General features: G+C 50.0%; 1 protein-coding gene across 1 annotated transcript in view; it reads right to left on the minus strand.

The window, feature by feature from the left end:
* ADGRA1 (adhesion G protein-coupled receptor A1) overlaps positions 1-20,977 on the minus strand; it is a 299,237-nt gene that overhangs the window by 170,383 nt on the left and 107,877 nt on the right. Inside the window, exons 5-7 of the mRNA XM_043988669.1 lie at positions 15,747-15,818; positions 11,939-12,102; positions 4,346-4,559 (exon numbers count right to left, since the gene is read on the minus strand). Of these exons, the coding sequence (XP_043844604.1) occupies positions 4,346-4,559; positions 11,939-12,102; positions 15,747-15,818 (450 nt within the window). The remainder of the gene's footprint in view (positions 1-4,345; positions 4,560-11,938; positions 12,103-15,746; positions 15,819-20,977) is intronic.

The raw sequence follows: 20,977 nt of genomic DNA on the forward strand, positions 1-20,977 counted from the left end.
CCTCATCCCACCCTAGGCCCAGCCCCTGCCCATATGGAATGCTCTGCACACCAAATCCTACATTGGCTGGGAGGTATCGTGATGGTGATCTGTTACGATCAAGTTGGTGCAATGCCCAGGATAGCAATCATTGTTTAATTAAACACCGGAAAGCAGGCACTTCCTTTACTCCTGTCTAGGAGTTTCATTTCCATCTAGGTTCTTTCTGGGGCATTCTTCACATTCTTCAAGGACAGTAATGATTGGCAGGAAGGGTTTCATCAGAGTTTCTGAAACATCTGCACACAGCATAGAAACTGTGCCTCAGCACCATGCAATCCAGGGAAGATTCAAATCTAAATGACATTGTCTGATACTGACTCCTCAAAGCAGTGAACAAGGCTCAGACTCAGGTGGCTTCACACCCAAGGGCCTTCTGACTCCATAGAGTTTGGAGATGACTTTGGATGCTCATAGGATCCAAATCCTTTACAAACCCAATCTTTAGTTGAATGGCTCTTACCCAAAATCCCTGCCCTTTGTTCCCTGGCACAATTCACGTACCAAGTATTTTAATTCAGCATCCTTCCTCCAGCCAAAGGCTACACCAACAAAGCACCATTTTTACCATCAGGAAACATGGTAGTTTGCACCCATGGCTTCCTTCCATCCTGTCTGCAATCATGGTGCCTGTTTTCACTCAGGCTGAACTTGGCAACTTTTCCCATATGTCAGCGCCCCAGCTGGGCATTGAGATTGGAGTGAAATAAGCCCCCAATTTCCTGTCATCAGTGCAGTGATAATGCAGGAATCACAACATAGGTTTGTGCACAGACTTCATCATTCCTTGCTTCACATCAAAGCCCCATTGAGGATTCTCTTCCAAATTCTTTGGTTGGAAGTGAATCTTTCTGAACTAATCAGACTCTTAATAAATTGGGTTCTTTGGAAGGACAAAAATAGGAGCCCTTTAAGTACGGGCATCTGAAAGGACAGTGTATCTGTAGGAATGGATAAATCAATTGAGGCACCACTAATTTACACAATAAATAGTTTTGTTCAGTGGATTGACAGTGAAGGTCTAGCAATGTTAACTGATGAGAAGGTCACAATGGTCAGAAATGCTATCAGAGTATTCTCCCTGGCCAAAGAGATTGTAATGGGGATTCACCAAGTCCAGTTCCACATCTTACCTGTGTTACCTTGAAACAAACACCTGTGAATACATGCACAGGCTGATTCAATAGGTGTGTGTGTGGGGGGGTGACCATGTCTGCTCTCCTCCATTTGCCCCTCACTGCCCACATGTGCTCTGACAGGAATGCACCATGAAGCATGCATGGAGCTGGGCTGAGTTCCCTTGGCCACTACTGGGGATCTATGTGCCCAGAACAGAAGTACATTGAGATGATACAGTTGTCCTTTGGTTTCCATGAAGGCAGGGAGGGGAGGGAGCTGCCTCACAAAAAGGATCCACCACTAAGCTAGGAAGGCTAGTTCACTCAGGAGAACTTACAAGGAAGCACTACCCTCCTTCTCCCTGCATCTGAGTCTTTCTTTTGGGCTGCCTATGACTGGGGCAGAAGCTCACCCCTCTCTTTCTCCCCTCCCATCCCCAGCTTCTGTGGCTGCTCATATGTGGTAGTGAAAGCAGACAGGATTTGGCCCTGGGTGCCTCTCCCACTTAATGTGAGAGTGATGAGTGATCATGAGACATGGGCTTTTGGGGAGTGGCTGCCTGAGGAGCTTGGAAGTTACTGAAGTCTCCAATCAAAGTGGGCTGGTAGCAAGAACGCTTTCAACAACTACCCCCTTCAATGATCAGCAATGGGAGAATGCCCCAAATACTGCCTGGGTTGCCAGAAGGCAGGAGCCTTAGAAGGGTTATTCACATAGCTCAGAATCAAGGTGTTGGTGAGAATGCTGTCCAAGGTCCTGAAAGTGGCATGCTCTGCATTTTGAGGTTGCAAGCAGTCTCCTGGGAGTGTAATAGGAGTTATGAGTTATTGTTTCTGGTTTTAAGTCATTGTCAGTGCATGTTTATGAGTCTTGTTTTTAAGAATTCCTTTGGCATGGAGGAAATATATAACTGTCCTATACCTGGTGGGCAGCTAGGGGGCACCACAGTGGATAGAGTGCCAGGCCTGGAGTCAGGAAGACATATTTCTGAGTTCAAATCTAGCCTCAGACACTTCCCAGCTGTGTGACCCTGGGCAAGTCACTTCACCCTGTTTGCCTCAGTTTCCTCATTTGTAAAATGGATCAGAGAAGAAAATGGCAAACCGCTCTAGTATCTTTGCCAAGAAATTCCTAAAGGGGTCATGACAAGTTGGACACACCTGAAATGACAACAACATACCTAGTCAAAATCGAGCACTGAATGCCTTTTTAATTGTAGCATCATCATATCACAGGATCATCAATTTAGGGCTAGAGGGATCACAGAGACAATCTAGTTCAACCCTCCACATTTTAGAGATGAGAAAGCTAAGGCCCAGAGAGGGGGACTGACTTACTCAGGATAATACATCTGCTAAGTATCAGAGACAGAATTTGAACTCAGGTCTTCCTGACTATAATCTCGGAACTCTATGAGAAGACTCTAGGCATGGGCCAAACTTCAGATGTAAATGCTCTTCCCTGGGGTGTTGGGGGATGCTGAAGAAGCTCAACCTTTTGGAGAGGTCAGGCTCCCTTAGGACCCAGACTGGTCCACATGAGCTCTGGTCCCTTTCATAAGGGAGGGCCTTGTAACCCCTCCCTACCCTCACCTTTGCCCTTGGGGCTCAGAGGAGATGGAGCATCTCCCATTTGGGCCACAGGGGAAGAAGTGTGAGGGGCCTCAGTTATTGTTGGCTACATGGGCTTCCTCCTTAGGCAGTGTCATTGTGGCCAGATGGCCAATACAGAGCAGCCAGCCTTTGGGTCAGAACAGGCGAAGAGGAATTATTCATTTGTTCACAGGCCTTGAGGAGGGAAGCTAAAGTTGCAGATTAGGTTTTATATTGTTGAAATGAAGCTTCAGTCAGAGTTTAATAAGCTGCATGTATGGCCTCCCCTCCCCCCCCCACACACAGAGGGGAGCTTGATTTTACAATCACAAGATAATGTTGTTTAATGTGCTAAAAACCTGCTCCTGTAACATTAATTCTGAAGTCTCTGAATTTTAATGTGCTGGGGAAGAGGACTCAGTAGGGAGAGCAGATTTCTGTGCGGTTTTTCTCATCCTGGAACAAGAAAATCCTAAATCAGTACCTTGGCACTGATGCTGGGGGCACCGCCAGACTAATCGTGGTGAACCTCTTGGCCATCAGCCATTTGGGTCTGGCCTCTGATTGGGGAAGGTAAATGAACAGGCTCAGCCATGAGTCACCTCTGTGCATTCCAGATGATGGAAATGAATGGCATATGGGGCACCTCACCCAAAGGGACCTTAGGAATAAAACAATCTTGGGAGATGTCGATGGTGTAGCAGCAAATTTCTTCTTCCACGTGAAGCAAGAACTTTTAAGCTCATTAATTGCTCAGCTAAAGATATAATTTAGGAAATTAAATAAATTGCAAATGAAGTTGATCCCTTCTCTTAGGCACAGGGAGCCCAGAAAACAATATTTAGAAGGGTTTTTCATTCCTGAATTATTTGGGATGCCAGCAAGGATGCTAATGGGCCCTGAAAAGGGGTGATTCCCCCCCACCACTAAGAAATGCTCATTTGTAAGAAACAACACAACCACAAACTATGTGAACCAGTGATGCATGTGCTTCTCTGCATTATCTATTCTCCTGATTGTCTGGTGCCAGCTGCCCCAGCATCAAACCCCAAATACCCACACAGGACAAAATCGGGAGTGAGTTCTCATGCCTTTTCCTTTACCCAGATTTGCAAACCTCTCATTCCATCATAAACATAAGCAGAGCCAGGCATGTCGAATAAAGGGCTCTTTATGATTGGCTGCACTTTCAAAGGTGTGGAATATCTCTGAATGAAGAGAATCCCATTTAAGTGAACTCTGATCTCAAGGAGAGCTTTAGGAATGCAGGTTATAGAAGGCCCTGATTGGATGCTGGTGTGGGGGAGTGTGGTTCCAAGTCCCCCAGGAAAGACTTACATCACGTTAACCAACTCACCCCATCTATTAGTAAGGACAACCTGAGTCTGGCTCAAGTCCCCAGTCTCTATTAGAGCATTTTGTTCCTGTAGATGCAGGTTCCACCCAAGGCTGCTCCCTGTACAATCCCATCTCACCATCTCAAGTTTCACAGGAAGGAGACATCGGCTCATCACACTTTGTGTACAAGGGATGCAGCCCTTGATTTGTGGAGAGATTCTCGAGGATGCCCCAGGACCCCTGGCTGCTGCTCTTACCGGGTGATCAGGCTGCAGTCATGGATGACGCTCTCCTTCACAAACATGCCCCGGGCTTCATCCGTTTCAATCAATCGGCCATTGTGGTACCAATGAGCCTGCGTTGTGTTGTCAACCAGGGTGGCGGTACACTGGAATGGCAGGTGGTCCCCATGGAAGACCACTTGGCTCTGTGATGGAATCAGCTGAAACAGCGGCAGTTCCAGCGGCCCGGCTGTGGGGAGACAGGACAGGCTGTTCACTTGTCTGCATTGTTAGGGAAGCACTGGCCTTTCAGGGAATCAGCTGCAATTCTGGAGCTGCTAATGCTTATGTGTGTGTGGAGGAGGCAGGCATGGGGTGTGGGAGAGGGTAACCAGAACATGCTTGATGGATGGATCTCCCTGCCCCATCCAACTGATGAAATCATAGAAGATGCGGGACAGGTAAGAGAAGAGCTGCACCTGGTAAAACGTATAAAGAAATTCTGTGACAATCTGGTGAATTGGAGGAAGGCAGTCCTCCCAAAGAGTGAGACATACTGAAGGGGACCCAGCCAGAGTAGAGAAGAGCCGAGCCTGTGACTTCTGATGGCCAAGAAGAGAGAGAGCTACAGAAATAGCCCATCTCTGTGTGGGCATCATTCCTCCTCTCTCCTTGGCCAGAAGGATTCTTTGTCCCCTTAGAGATATGACACCCAGCAGGAAGCAGAAGCAATTAGTCAGAACAGGCCCCTGAGGAGAGAGCACTGAAGAGAGCCAGGGTGGTCAAAGCGCTGGGGCAGCCACAGGGAGTCTGGCTGAGTGACCGGCTCCCTCTGCTTCATTCATAAGGAAATGGTCACCCTACGGCTCCACATTCTTTTTTTGTGAAGCAACTGGGGTTAAGTGACTTGCCCAGGGTCACACAGCTAGTAAGTGTCAAGCGTCTGAGGCCAGATTTGAACTCAGGTCCTCCTGACTCCAGGGCCGTTGCTCTATCCACTGTGCCACCTAGCTGCCCCATGGATCCACACTCTTAAAACACAATCCATAGGGGGCAGCTAGGTGGCACAGTGGATAGAGCAACGGCCCTGGAGTCAGGAGGACTTGAGTTCAAATCCGGCCTCAGACGCTTGACACTTACTAGCTGTGTGACCCTGGGCAAGTCACTTAACCCCCACTGCCTCACCAAAAAACCAAAAAACAAAACAAAACAAAACAAAAATACAATCCACAATTCCCTGTCATTTGAGTACATAAGACATGGACCCAAGCTCTTCCTCCCCAACCCTGTCATCTGCAGATGTACTCTGTACAGTGATGCCCACTGTGATGAGGGCCTTCATTCAGAGTCTGTGCCCAATTGCAGGGTTCATGAAGGCCTGGTGGGGTGTGGAGCCCTCTCTCCATCTTTGGGTGGGTTTGTGGGAAATGCCAAGATGTCCACCCTCAGAGGATCTTGTGAGAGGGCACTGGGGGCCCCAGGCTTCAGCTGGCTTTGGGTGGCCGTCTGACCTTGGGCAGGAGAGGACAGGAGGAGGACACCTGAGCCCCTCCCTCCTCTGACTGGGGTCCAGGCTAGAGCTGGTGAGAGCAGCAGCAGCCCCAGGGCCTCCCCCACAAGCAGAGCCTGGCAGCAGGAGAGGGGCTCTGGAGCACCTCCAGAGTCACCGATTGGGCTATATTTAGCTCTTCCTTCTTCTCTCAATGGTGTGATTTGATTGCAAACAATTATCTCCAGGCACTTCTCTAACTTCTTCATTGATTAAATAATTATCAGAGCTGTGGCTCTGCTGGACGGACTAAAAGAGGGAGCCTCCCAGGAGGAGGAGGCAGCGACTCCCAGAGATGGCATCAGACCCACTCATTCCTGGCAAAGTGGTCATGGGCAGGGTCTGGCTCTACTCCTTTCTCTGTCTTTGCTGCTCATTATTCACTTGTCACTTTGGACACCCTGGCTTCAGGATAGCTGGGCATCCCTGACTCGGGGCACCATGGGCCAGCCCACCTGCCCACCTACCACATGTGCCTCAGCTCCCTCCTCTGTCAGCCTCATGTGTCACATTCAGCAGGATGACCCTGGTCATCCCAGCTGGACGCTGGGCCCTGGGCATCTCTCAGAGCTCCTGGGTCTGTCCTAGTAGCCACTGACCACTTGGTGCTGAAATGAGCAACAGCTAACCAGGAGAAGCTGATGGGTGTGGGCACAGGAGCATCAACCCATTTTCTTTACTTGTCTGAAAATAACAAAGTGCTGGAGACACAGTCCCTGGGCCACACAAATGGGCTTAACAGAGCAAAGTGCATTGAGATTGTTTCACAGTGATTAAAGATAGAACATTCAACTCTGGGAACAGACCAAGTGGTGAGACCTCAACAGGATCAAACAGTAGCCTGATATCAGAGAGACTAAGGGCACCGACCTCCGGGGAAGGAAGGCCACTAGAAGAAATTAAGCTTAGAGCAACAGCTGCCCCTAGGCAGCTGAGATTAAAAATGAATACACGGGGGTGCAGCTAGGTGGCGCAGTGGATAAAGCACTGGCCGGGGATTCAGGAGGACCTGAGTTCAAATGTGGCCTCAGACACTTAACACTTAACACATACTAGCTGTGTGACCCTGGGCAAGTCACTTAACCCCAATTGCCTCACTAAAAAAAAAAAAATGAATACAGGGGCTGAATATGAAGAGTCTCATCACTGAGAGAGGCGGGGGAGGGAAGGAGAGGGAGAGGGAGAGGGAGAGACAGAGACAATGGGGGGGAGGGAAGGAGAGAGGGGAGAGGAGAGAGACGAGGGGGGTGGGGGGAGGGTGAGGAGAAAGGAAGGGGGAGCGTGGCAGGAGGTCTTTTGTACCCCTCTGCCAAGGAGAAGAGCTTTTAGCCCAGCAGAGACAGAGATACTGGGACAGGGGCAGTGTCTAGACTCGCTGTGAGATGCTCCCCACCACCAACTCAGTCACACTTTCTTTACAATTCAGACTTAGGGGGTAGCCAGCCTTTGCCAATGGTGTCAAGTCTTACAGCTGAACGTTGACTTAGAAAACCCTAAGTTCATGCTCTCTGCACTGTGTCAAGCATCTCCCAGTGACTTCTGGTGTGGCTCAGTCCCTCCCAGGGGGAGTCTGGCCTGAGGCCTGTGGTAAAGCCCAGAGCAGTTCACAGCTTGGGGGGTGGGGGCACTTGGACCTGGGCCTTCTGGTTCTCAGACCCGCACTCTGTCCACTGTATCGAGAGATACATTTCGTCATTTGCATTACACAACACTGAAAACCTTTTGCAAAAGCCAAGTCAAGCACCTAGAATGAGAAGAGAAACAGTTCATCTGGAACAATCCTTGCAGCAAATGACCCCAGCGGGGGAGGGGCAGCACACTGTCCATGCCACTTCATTGACAGAAAAGAGGCCCACGCAAGAGGAAACTGGCCAGTGAGGCCTCTTCTTCTGCCAATGCACCATGGGGACCTCTGGGAGTTAGTTCCAGCCAAAGGGACCCAGGGCTCCTGCAACAGGGTGGTTACACAAAAGCATCCCTGAGACTTCCTGGCCCCTCAGGGCTCTTCAGCTGCCTGGGGGAGGTTGAGGGAGGAGCCACTCTGAGGCCTGCAGGGGGCGGGGGGGGGGGCTCTCCCACCTCTCCACCTGGCTGCCATGTGTCCCTGAGCACCTTTCTCTGGGTGCCGAGATGCCTTTCTTTCGCTCTGGGGAAGGAGCATCCGACGATGGTGTTGGCCAAGTTTTGGCCCCACAAGTTTCCAAAGACAGGATGACGGGCAGCCAGAAGGGGTGGCACAGCCCCACGGAGCTGATCACAGCCTTGGAGAAGCAGCCACTGCTAGGCCTAGACCCCAAAGACATCAGAGAAAGAGGAAAAGTTCCCATGTGTAGACAAATACTGACGGTTGCTCTCTGTAGCAAGAAGACAAGTCAAGAGGCCTTCACTTAATGCACCCCATGCCAGGCACTTGGGGGCCCAAGAACTGGATGCCAGTGGGTGCCTGCCAATCGGGCAGAGATGAACACGTAGGCAGGTGAGTGTAATGGCACACAGTGGGGATAGACACGATGGAAGGGTGGGTTTGGGAAGGCTCAGAAGGCCTGCAGGGGGTGAGCTCCAGCTGCCCTGGCCAACATCTGGCTCTGGAGGAGAGAGTGAGGTGGGTGACCTGGTACAACCACCCCTCACTTCAATCCAAGTCACCGCCAGTCGTGACATCACCTGCCGATGTCACGGTCCTCAGAGAACAAAAGACAAAGAACAACAGACCCTGCGTGACATCATTGTCCAGAGAAACAAGGTCCAAAGACTCAAAGCCTGGGGTGGGAGCCGTGACTGCGGCCAGAGACAGGAGGGGCCCAGGCTGCAGAAGGAGCTGCACATTCTGTTTGGAGTGGCCAAGGGTCGGCTTTCCCTGACAATGTGTTTTCGGGGTCGGCTTTCCCTGACAGTATGTATTTGGGGTTGGCTTTCCCTGACAATGTGTATTTGGGGTTGGCTTTCCCTGACAATGTGTATTTGGGGTTGGCTTTCCCTGACAATGTGTATTTGGGGTTGGCTTTCCCTGACAATATGTATTCGCGGTCGGCTTTTCCTTTTGGCAATCGGGGTGGGGTAGGAAGAGATGATGAATTCTTGTTCATGAAAAAAGAAAACCCCCAGTGTCAGTTGAGCTCATTGAAGAACCGGCCCATCAGTTTCATGCAACCATCCCAGCAATGGATGACCTCGTCAGCCCCAGGGGTACCTCATCCTTTACCCAGTATGACACCCCTCAAAGGAGCCCGCACACCTGAGCAAGGGCACTGACCTGCTTCCAGGGTTTGTAGGTGTGCCTTCATCTTGGTAGGATGCCATTAGGCCTCAGTTAGCCGGAGATGATGAATCCACATCCCGACCCCCTCCCCCCTCCACTGCCCAGGCCCCTGTCCAGGGTTTGGCTGGAAGCCAGGGCTTCCAGGGACAGTGGAGGGTTAGGGCTTCCTTGGTGGGATTTAGAACTCATCCCTCTCTGCAGGGGTCCTCAAAGGGACAGCAGGGCCTTATAACTGCTAAAGGGCCCTTGGCACAAATGCTGTTCTCGATGCTTCTTGCAGAGACATCCCCGCAGCTGGCTGGTTCTGGAGGCCCCTGCAGCTTCTTTTGTGCCCACAGCTGGCCTGTGAGGCCTCTTCCTGCTGCCTCTGCTTCACCCCGAGGGCAGTGCTCCCCCGGGGCCAGGGACAGGCCCATCGAAGGCAGCTGGGCGAGTGGTCACTGTCTCCCTCATTCCCTTGAGCACTGGCTCCCACTCAGCCGCTGTCACACACACACACCCCTGCCAGGACTGGGTGCTCTGGGCTCACTGAAGTCCTCCATCCTCATGTGACTTCCACCAGACACAGGCTCAGAACACAGTGGGGAGCCCTGGGACAGCATGGCCTGTCTCCTTGTGGTCAGGGACTCCCCTCCAGTCTGAGGCAGATGTGGTGCATGCATGGAAGAACTGTAGGTGATGGGAGGCATTCAGGCTAGCCCCTGGGCATGGACGGCATGCTGCCAGAGATACCAATGGTCTATTGTACACCATAGATTGATGCCCCATATTTGGGGGGGAGGCTTCTCTGGGGTAGGGGCCAGCTGTCTGAGTTTGACCCTCAGTCCTACTTTCTGGGCTTCCCTGAGGGAGTCAGGCATGATACTGGGCACTTGGGTGGCTCAGTGGATAGAGCCCGGAGCCTGGAGTTAGGAATATCTGGCTTCAGTCTGGCCTCAGGCCTGTGGAGGAACAGGCTGTGTCCTGAGGCTCCCTGAGGCCCTCTGCCCACAGTGTGACCACAGCTCATTTTCCTGGGGGTGTCATCCATCCTTCCAGTGTAGGACTCACTTTGCCAGGCTGCCTGGCCCACATGCCCCAGGCCTCCAGGGCCAAGACTACGACTGGAATGCAGAAGAGACGGCCATGCACTACAGATCCTGAAGATACAACGCTTTAATTAACCAGAGAAATATTCCTCTCCAACTCCTCGGTGAATATTTCATTAGCAGATGCAACAACACAGCTCATCTTCTGCAGAGAAGTCTTCTAGAGCCCCCTGGAGAGCTTTGTATTTCCTGGGCCCATCTCCAAGCTCCCTGTTCTTCTGGAGGTACCCATGGCAGGGAGGGTGTGTGGGGAGCTAGGGGCTCATACACCCCAGAAGTGTGGGGATCATTGACAAGACCCAAAGCAAGGACAGAGAGCCGGGAGGGCCCTCCAGGCTGAGGCCACAAGTTAACCTGCCTCCCTGCTGCCCCCCTCAGTGCTTCTCGATGTGGGGAGTCGTCTGTGCCCAGCGGTGAGTTATGACCGTAGCTGCCCATCCTGGAAGCAGGCTAGCTTAGCCCCCTGGTGCCACAACCACATGAAAGGGGGCAGAGACAGGGCACTTGGCTCAGGGTCAGAGGACCCGGGTCCTGCCTCTAGCTGAGCCTCAGACTCCTCACGAGGAACATAAAGGTTCTGGTCCAGATGGGCTCGAAATTCATTCATGGCCCAGGAGTCTCTGAAGTGAGGAGAACGCGCCCAGCCTCGGGCCAGCCGCAGACATCTCAGGGGAGCCTTGGCCTCCTTTCCGAGGGAGGAAGTCCCTGCTTGAGCACTGGAGACAGAGCCCGAATCTTCGGCCCATGGTGGGCCACTGTCTGTCAGCATCCACATCTGTAGGCACAGGCTGGTCCACCAAGGCCCCCAGACTCACAGAGGGCTTGGGGGAGGCGGCTCAGGATGTATAGGCTGAGGGAAGGGGATCTGGGCTCTGGGACTGGACCATGATTTCAGCCTTGGAATTCATACCTAGACAGGACCCTCAGTCCCTGGGGCCTCTGCCTCTGATTGAAGGGTGAAGGGCCTTCCCAGAGGCATCCAGGACATGCCACCAAGGGCTCTGCCTTCCTCAGGTCCACCAGAAGGAGGCTCCCTGAGAGTAGAGAGCGTCTTCTGCTCGGATCTGCCCCCTCCCCAGCACCTAGACCAAGTCTGGCCCTTGGGAGGCACTTCATCAATGCTTGTTGACCCCCTGCTAAGATGTGGGTGGTCTCTGGTCTGTGCTAGTGATGGCAAGGAGCCTCCCCTGAGGCTGTCATAGACCACTAAGGACTGCCCAAGGTCTGACTGTCCCAATGCCCTCACCTCCGTGGCTCCTGCCCCAAGCCAGTGGAATGACCATTGTGTGTTTGAGAGACGCTGCGCTGTGCTGAATAAGCTCCTGACAAGATTAGTGCTGTCTCACTTGGACCCACAGAGCCTTTTCTGCCTGGACAGTAGAAAATGTAGTGAGCTTCCTGCCCAGAAGCCCCTAGGGCTCCCCCTCCCCATTCTGCAGCTTCATAAAGGTGATGGATGGATGCTCAGTGTGTCACAGCTGCTGTCAAGGTGCCTCCTAAGAAATACTCCCGCCCAAACTTCCTTCCAGGCAGCCCCGCCTTCAGGAGGAGAGGCGATGGACAGTCACTGGGGGTGGGCCAGCACCACCCACTGACAAGCAGGGTTTCTTGCCTGGGACAAGGAGCTCACCTGTGGCTGCCTGACAAGACACATTTAGTTTTGTGGAAAGCTTGAGCAGCTCAGATGGGCTTTGTGGAAATATATTGGGGAATCATTTCAGCAGCCAACTCACCACACGTCAGCTGGTCCTCTCGAAGGCTGTGCAGAGGCTGGCCTCGCAGAGCTGCTGGGTACGCACACGCCGTCTCCTCTGCTAGTCTCACTGACGCATTTTTGGCCCATTCTGAGACCCACCTCAGATGACAGTCACAGATGAGCGAGTCCGTGCCGAAGTGTCTGAGGCAACCAAAGACAGATATAAGAAACAGTCAGGAAGGGCTTCAGAACACCAGGCCCTGAAACTTGGGAAGGGGCACTTGCGTGCAGAGCAAGAAGACACAAGCTGGCAAAACAACCATCCACCCATCCGTCTGTCTGCCCACCCGCTCACCCATCCATCCATCCATCCATTCATCCATCCTTCCATCCGTCTGTCTATCCATCTGTCCATCTGTCTGTCTATCCATCCATCCATCCATCCATCCATCCGTCTGTCTGTCCATCTATCTGTCCGTCCATCCATCTGTCCATCTATCCATCCACCCATCTGTCTGTCCATCCATCCATCCATCCATCCATCCATCCATCCATCCATCCATCCATCCATCCATCCATCCATCCATCTATCCATCCATCCATCCATCCATCCATCCATCTGCCTGTCCATCCATCTGTCCGTCCATCCATCTGTCTATCTATCCATACACTCATCTTTCTGTCCATCCATCCATCTGTCCAAACATCTGCAACAAGCTCCTGCCAAGCACCCCCTCGCATGCCTTCCTCACTTGTCATCCTTTGTCACAAGCTGGAAGATAACTGTCATGCTGCCCTTAGCCTTCTGCTCCCCAGCTTGAAAGACCCCACTCCCTTTCACCCATTAGTGTATGGTTTCCAGACCCTTAGTTTGCTCGTCATCTAATGTGAGATGAATTCAGGTGGCCAAGGACCCACATACAACACCCAGTGGTGTCCAGACTTGTCGCTGGCATCATGGATGGTACAGAAAATGGCAGGGCTTAAGATGCAGCCCCAAGCCTGGGCCTTGTCCTTTGGATAGGGCAGAAGACAGCAGGGCTTTTTGTGACTGTTCTGTTGGCCCGGCCTTAGCTCTTGGCTGCTCAGTCCTGGTGCCAGCTCAGAGGATGTTCGAAACCCCTCGGCTCCCTCCCCACTCCACTGCTAAAGCAGCTCCCTCCACCCTCTTCTTGGCAGCAATCCTATGCACCCAAGGGCAGGACTCTCCATGCAGGAGCACAGGCCACTGGCCATTAAGTGTCTGAGCCCCCCGATCTTATGGGTTAAGGATCTCTCCTCCACCCCCACCCCCACCCAGCCTCATGTTGGGTTGTTCACTTATATCTGTCAAAAGCAATCTCAGTGCTGGCTTCCAGCTATGAACTCTGTCTCCTGACCTCTCAGCAGCCTAATGGCCAGGCCATCTTCATTTATCTTCCTCTGAGTGAGGAGAAAACTGTCAAGCAAGGAGAAGGCAAGAGTGGAGACTTGCAGCCCACAGCCTGTGACCCCCCAGCCACGACCCAGAGGGTGCCGTGTCTACGCTCCCGGATAAGGGAGTAGGATGCTCCAGATCCACTTCTCCCTGAGACAAACCCAAACGTCTCTGCCCACTAAGAAGACAGCAGCGTGCCAAAGTGGAAGTTGCTCAAACAGTGGCTCTGCCCTTCCCTGCCTGTGTGACCTTGGGCCTGCTTCCTCATTTGTAACAGGCCAAATGAGAAGGTGGCAGAGCAGCCTCTGGCGCTGGCCCACTCTGGGTCCCTTCCCTAAGGGCTCATCAGGTTGTCTCAGCATGATGTGCAGAGGCTCCCAGAGTGCCAGGCCACGTGTGCGAGGTCCCTGCCAAGGCTTTCGGTGAAAACGAGGGGAGCCAAAAGGCCTCTTCATAGCAACAGGGGAATGGTCACCAGCACCCTGTCTTTTTCCTCACTTCACAAGCATATCACAGGCACCCACTGTGGGCTGGGCACTGTGCCTAAGTTTCGGGGACACAGGCACAGAAAGGAAGCCCTTCTGGCCCTCAAGGGGCGGGCTGCCATCTTAGCAGGGGAGAGAGATATGGACACACAGCAACATCAGTCTCCACTCTCTCCCCCAGTGTGAGTCAGCACCTCCTTGGAAAGGTGGACTCTCAGAGAGCTGCCCAATCTATGCGAACAATACAAGGCCGTTTGGGAGGGAGGACTGGGAAAGGCTGCCCATCCGAGGGGAGCTGTGGAAGAGGCAGCGGGAAGGAGATCGAGAGACACAGGAAATGTTGGAGATTGGGCGAATGGAGAGAAAGGGTGTGGAGGAGAGGTGCTCCAAAGGCTGAAGTGGGGAGACTTGGCCCCAGATGTTCTCTGGGCAGTGAGTGAGAAGGAGCAACTGAGTGCCTTGCAGAACGGTGGTACCCTCAATAGTAGCAGGAAAATCGGGAAGAAGAGAGGGTTGGAGGAAGGTTCTGGTTTGGACACAGTGAGCTTGAGATGGCCACAGGATGTCCAGTGGTCAGCAGGCAGTCCAGAGTTCAGTAGAGAGATGAGGGCTGGATGTACAAACCTGGGGGTCCTTGGCATAGAGAGGATCATCAGCCCCATGGAAGCTGAGGAGGTCACCAAGTGACAGACATCAAGGAGAAAAGAGACAGGCTCAAGACAGAGTCCTGGGGGGAGGGACACCTGAATTAACCCCTTAGAGCCCAGAAGTCCAGGCTGCATCACCCCAGACTCCCTTCCAGCTATGGAGGGCAGCCATGGCCCAAGAAGTACAAAGAGGGGGTCCCTGAAGGACATGGGGTACCTGTGAGCCAGGTGCAGTGACCAAAGATGAGGACAGTGTGACCACACCCTCCAAGCTGTTCCTCACAGGGACATCCCCTGCCCCCAGCCCCCATGCTATCTCCCTGCCCCAGACTGTCCCCTGAGCTCTCTGAGTACACCTCAGTGGAAGAAGGACCCAGGCATGCACAGGTCTCAATCGAGAACTGGGAAAGCATCCCTTGCCCTCCTGCTCTGTGATCTAGGGGGTTGGGTACATGATAGCCCAAATGACCAATGGTCCCTGCCCTCAAGGGGGAGGGGGCGCAGAGAAGTGCATAGAAAACAGATAAATACAAAGTAATTACAGGGTGGAGGAAATCACCAGCCCCCCCCCCCCAAGAAGGCTGAGCAGAGCCTGAAACAGGCCGCCTGGAGGGGGAGGTCGGGAGCCAGGGCATTCCAGGCATGGGGATGGAGAGAGAAGCCAGCCCACTGTGCGAGGTCCGTACATAGAGTGCAAGACGGGAGCAAGACTAATCATCTTGGAAAGAGAAGATGAAGCCAGGCTGGATTCATCCAGATTGGATGGTAAAGGCAAGCAGGAGGCAGTTAGGCTAGATCACACAGAGTCCGGACACTGAGGGGCAGCACCATCCAGGCTGTTTGATGTAGCCTGCAAGGTCAATACGGCTGTGTACCGGACACTCTGGGACTGGCAGCCATGCAAAAACAGGCACGGGGGCTGCCCTCCGCTTTCAGGCAATCGATGGGCGGCCAGTGTGCAGGACAGGTGGACCATACGGAGGCTGGGAGTCTGGTTAGGAGGCCATCCAAGGGAGAGGGGCTGGGGCCATGAGTGCAGAGAAGGGAGCAGATGGGAGAGATGCCGGTGGATTCCTGATGGCTTGGCTCCTGAGCGTACGTGGGCAGGCAGGGAGAGAGAAGCATCGTGGATGCCTTCAAGCTTGCAAACCCTGCCAAGTCAAGGAAGGAAGGGTGTGGGGCTGTTGAGGTGGGGCCCCCTTCCCCCACCAGGCAGAGGAGCTGGGAGCAGAGGCTGGAGCAATGAGCATGTGAGATGTGAAGAGCTAATGTGTATCTGATGAAAGCCGTACTTACAGAACTTTCAGAGTGAAGAGCTCAGAAAACAGCCCATACATTAGACTGGAGAAAATATTCCCTGATAAATTCCTAAGGGGAAAAAAAAGAGACCCACAATAAACCAAAGCCAGTGAAAATGAGACAAAACATGCAGACATTTAGAGCAGCCCCTCACTGGGGATAGATGGAGACTGGCCAGGGTCTGGCTATGAGGAAGGAAGCCATCCCACAAGCCACTTGGAAGAGGACTCAGCCTGGCTGCCCCAAAGGAGAGACTACAAAGAGCACAGCTCATGGTCCTGGTCAGCTGATGTGCCCCCTGGGCAGCCTATCTTCTCAGCAAGCTGCTGTAACAGCAGGCACTATCAAGTACCCATTTTGCCAGGTCCTTTCTGGGCACCCGACAGCTGTGGTCTGGACGGGGGGGGGGGAGGGGGGAAACAATGGTTGTTCTCAAGTCATCCTCCCAAACTGTCTCACTGTCCCGCCAAAGTGTGAGACCAGCCTGGGAGAAGGCAGCAGCGCCCTTTGGGATCTGCCTATATATCCAGGAGAAAAGAAAGGGAATTTGGGGGGAGAGAGGGGGTACAGGGTGGACTCAGGCAGGGACCAGCTAAAGGAAGGTGCTGACAGCTGATCCCCAGAAAAGCTTAGGAGGAGACCAGATGGTTTGTGTTTGTTTTTTAAATACAAAACATTCTTCCTTAAGGAAGAACTTGTTGAACACAACATTAATGAGACATCTTCAATGGGCTTTTAAATTCCATCAGGACATATGCTTTCAGTCTGAAAATAAATGCCTGTGAAAGCAGGAGGCACAAAGCCGATTCACGTTCAAAATCCCAGCTCAGACTTGGAAGGCCTGATCAAAGTGTCCCCCCCAAGCCTGATGCTTCCTTGGGGACCCAACTCCCCTCAGGGGCCCCTAGAATCCCTTCAAGGGATGCCAGCTCTGGCAGCTGTAGCCAGTGAGTCAGGGTCTGGTCCAGTGGTGGCCGGCGATGACTATCATGGACTGGTTTGGCCAGGCTCCAGACCTGACTCAATGCAGCCAGTGCATTTTTTTTTTAAATTATACATGTGGGGCAACTAGGTGGCATAGTGGATAGAGCACTAGCCCTGGATTCAGGAGGACCTGAGTTCAAATCCGGATTCAGACACTTGACACTTACTAGCTGTGTTACCCTGGTCAAGTCACTTAACCCCAATTGCCTCACAAAAAAAAATATACATGTGCAGTCATGCAAAACGTAGCAGACAAAAACACTTTAGAAAAAGGAACTAACAACAACAAAATACACTTCCATCTGCATTCGGATACCATCAGTTCTTTCTCAGTAGATGGTTTGCATTTTTCATAGGTCCTTCATAGTTGTCTTGTATCATTGCATTGCTCAAGGTAACTAAGTCATTTGCAGTATATCATCTTACAATATTGCTGTTATTTTGTATACAGTACATTTCACTTTGTTTCAGCTCATGTAAGTCTTCCCAGGTTTTTCTGAGAGCATCCCATGAGGTTGATTATTGCAGAAACAATAATAGCTTACACGTATATAGTACCTTATATCTGACAAAGAATTTTCTTCATAATAGCCCAGCAGAGTGAGTACCATCATCATCCTCATCCTCATCGTACATTGCTCTTGCCTCTTCAATTTTTCCCAATTACTATTGCTAACTGTGTTTCCCTCCATCCTATTCGCTCCCCATGATATTTATTCTATTTTCTATCTTCTTTTACCCTTCCCCTCCTCCAAAGTATTTTACTTTTGACTTCCCCTCCCCCAATCTGCCCTCCCTTCCTTCACCTCTCCCCTCTTATCTTCTTCCCCTCCCACTTCCCCAAAGGGCAAGATATATTACTATACCCACTTGAGTGTCTGTTATTTCCTCTTTGAGCCAATTCTGATGAGAGTAAGGCTCAATCACTCCCTTGCCCCCCCCATCTTTCCCTCCCCTCCATTAGCTTTTTCTTACTTCTTTTATATGAGATACTTTATTCCATTCCATCTCTCCCTTTCCTTTTCTCCCAGTGTGATTCTCTCACACCTTTATTTTATTTTAAAGATGTCATCATGGGACAACTATGTGACACAGTGGACAAAATACCTGCCCTGGATCCAGGAGGACCTGAACCCAAATCCAGCCCAGACACAAGCCACTCACCAGCTGCTAGACCCTAGGCACACTACCCCACCCTGACTGCCCCACAGAAAAAGATAAACAAAAAATAAATGATGTACATATATCATCCCTTTGTAATCAATTCCCACTTGAGCTCTCTGTCTAAATTTATTCCTCTCAACTTCCCTAATACTAAGAAAGTTCTTATGGGTTAGAAGTATCATCTTCCCATGTAGGAATATAAATACTTTAACCTTTTAACCTTTCTCATTATTTTTTTCCTGTTTACCTTTTTATGCTTCTCTAGGGTCTTGTATTTGAAAGTCAAATTTTCCATTCAGTTCAGGTCTTTTCTTCACGAATTCCCTTCTCTGAAAGTCCTCTTTTTCATTGAAGTCCCATTTTTCCTTTGAAAGATTATAATCAGTTTTGCTGGGTAGGTGATTTTTTTTGTTGTAATCCCAATTTCTTTGTCCTCTGGAATATCACATTCCATGCCCTACAATCCTTTAATGTTGAAACTGCCAGATCTTGTGCTATCCTGACTGTGGCTACACAGTACTTGAATTGTTTCTTTTTCTTTGTTTTGCTTTTTTCTAGTTACTTGTAGAGATAGTTTTCAACATTTGTTTTTTTTTTAATAAGATTTCTAGTTTCAAATTTTTCTCCCTCCCTTCCCTCCCTCCCCCCTCCCCAAGACATCAGGCAATCTAATAGAGGTTATATATGTACAATCACACTAAACATATCTCCACATTAGCCAGAGCAAAAGGGAAAAACCTCAAAAAAGGAAAACAATAAAAAGTAGAAACAGTATGGTTCAATCTGCATCTAGATTCCACAGGGTTTTGTTTGTTTGTTTGTTTATTTTGCTTGGTTTTTGTTGTTGTTGTTGTTGTTTTTGGATTTGGAGAGCATTTTCCATCATGAGTCCTTTGGAACTATCTTGGACCACTATATTGCTGAGAAGAGTTAAGTCTATCACAATTGATCAACACACAATGTTATTGATACTGTGTACAATGTTCTCCTGGTTCTGATCATCTCACTCATCAAAAGTTCATGTGAGTCCTTCCAGATTTCTCTGAAATCCACTTGCTTATCATTTCTTCACATTGATTTTTTAAAAAACTTTGTGTTCCAAATTTTCTTCCTTTCTCCTCAACCCTCTTTATGGAATCATGTAATTCAATATAAGTCACACATGTGTAGTTATGCCAAGCATCTTCACATTAGTCAAGTTGTGAAATAAAATAGACAGAATAACTTTAGAAAGAGAAACTAACAAATAAAATTATACTTCTATCTGTATTCAAATACCATCAGTTCTTCCTCTGTTAATGGTTTGCATTTTCATACGTCCTTTTGATATCATGCTGCTCATCATTTCTTTCAGTTACTTTTGCTAACTGTATTATGATCCATCCTATTTCCTCCCCCTTGATATTTACTCCATTTTCTATATTCTTTCTCCCTATCCCTCCTCAAAAGTGTTTCACTTTTTAATGCCCCCTCCCTTCCTTCACCTCTCCCTGACCTTTCCCCCTTCCCCTCCCACTTTCCCTCAGGGCAAATATATTACTATACCCACTTGAGTGTTTATGTTATTCATTCTTTGAACCAATTCTGATGAAAGTAAGGCTCACTCAGTCACCTACTCCTTCCCCATTTTCCCTTCCACTCCATAAGTTTTTTTTCTTGTTTCTTTTATGTGAGCTTTTTTATACCCTTACACCTCCCCCTTTCCCTTTCTTCCAGTGCATTTCTCTCTCTTTTTGGGGGGCAATGAGGGTTAAGTGACTTGCCCAGGGTCACACAGCCAGTAAGTGTCAAGTGTCTGAGGCCAGACTTGAACTCAGGTACTCCTGAATCCAGGACCAGCGCTTTACCACTGCGCCATCTACCAGTGCATTTCTCTTACCCCTTAACTTTATTATTTTTGTTTTGTTTTGGGTTCTTTTTGCAGGTCAATGAGGGTTAAGTGACTTGCCCATGGTCACACAGCTAGTAATTGTCAAGTGTCTGAGGCTGGATTTGAACTCAGGTCCTCTTGAATGCAGGGCTGGTACTTTATCCACTGCATCACCTAGGTGCCCCCCCTTAACTTTATTTTAAAAATGTCATCATGGGTCTGCCAAGTGATACAGTGGACAAAGCACCAGCCCTGGATCCAGGAGGCCCCAAGTCCAAATCCAGCCCCAAACATAAGCCACCCTACCCTGCCTGACCCGCAAAAACATGGACAAATGATTTACAGATACCATCCCTTCATATTCAATTCACACCTGTGCCTTCTATCTATGTTTATTCCTTTCAGATGCACTAATACTGAGAGGGTTCTTATGAGTTGAAAGTATTACTTCTCAAGTAGGAATGTAAACAGTCTAACCTTTTAATGTCCCTCATGATTTCTTTTTCCTGTTTACCTCTTTATGCTTCTCTAGGGTCTTGTATTTGAAAGTCAAATTTTCTATTCAGTAAAGGTCTTTTCATCACAAATGCCTGGAAGTCCTCTTTTTCATTGAAATCCCATTCCCCCCCACCCCAGAACATTATAATCAGTTTTTCTGGGTAGGTTATTTTATGTTGTAATCCCAGTTCCTTTACCCTCTGGAATATCATATTTCATGCCCTCTGGTCCTTTAATGTAGCAGGTGCTAAATCCTGTGTTATCCTGACTGTGGCTCCACAGTATTTAAATTCCTTTTTCCTAGCTGCTTGTCATATTTTCTCCTTGACCTGGGATCTCTGGAATGTAGTTATAATATTCCTGGAAGTTTTCCTTTTGGGATCTCTTTCTGGAGGTGATCAGTGGATTCTTTCAATTTCTATTTTACCCTCTGCATCTAGAATATCAGGGCAATTTTCCCTTACAATTTCTTGGAAGATGATGTCTAGGCTCTTATTTTGGTCATGATTTTCAGGTAGACCAATGATACTCAAATTTTCTCTCCTGGATCTATTTTCCAGGTCAGCTGTTTTTTTCAAGGAGATATTTCACATTGCCCTCTATTTTTTCACTCAATTGGATTTGCTTTACTGGGTCTTGGTTTCTCATAAAGTCACTAGCTTCCATTTGTTCAATCCTAATTCTTAGGCAATTATTTTCTTCAGCGAGTTTT

Source organism: Dromiciops gliroides, chromosome 2 (genome assembly GCF_019393635.1).
Source record: "Dromiciops gliroides isolate mDroGli1 chromosome 2, mDroGli1.pri, whole genome shotgun sequence".
Classification (NCBI taxonomy): Eukaryota; Metazoa; Chordata; class Mammalia; order Microbiotheria; family Microbiotheriidae; genus Dromiciops; species Dromiciops gliroides.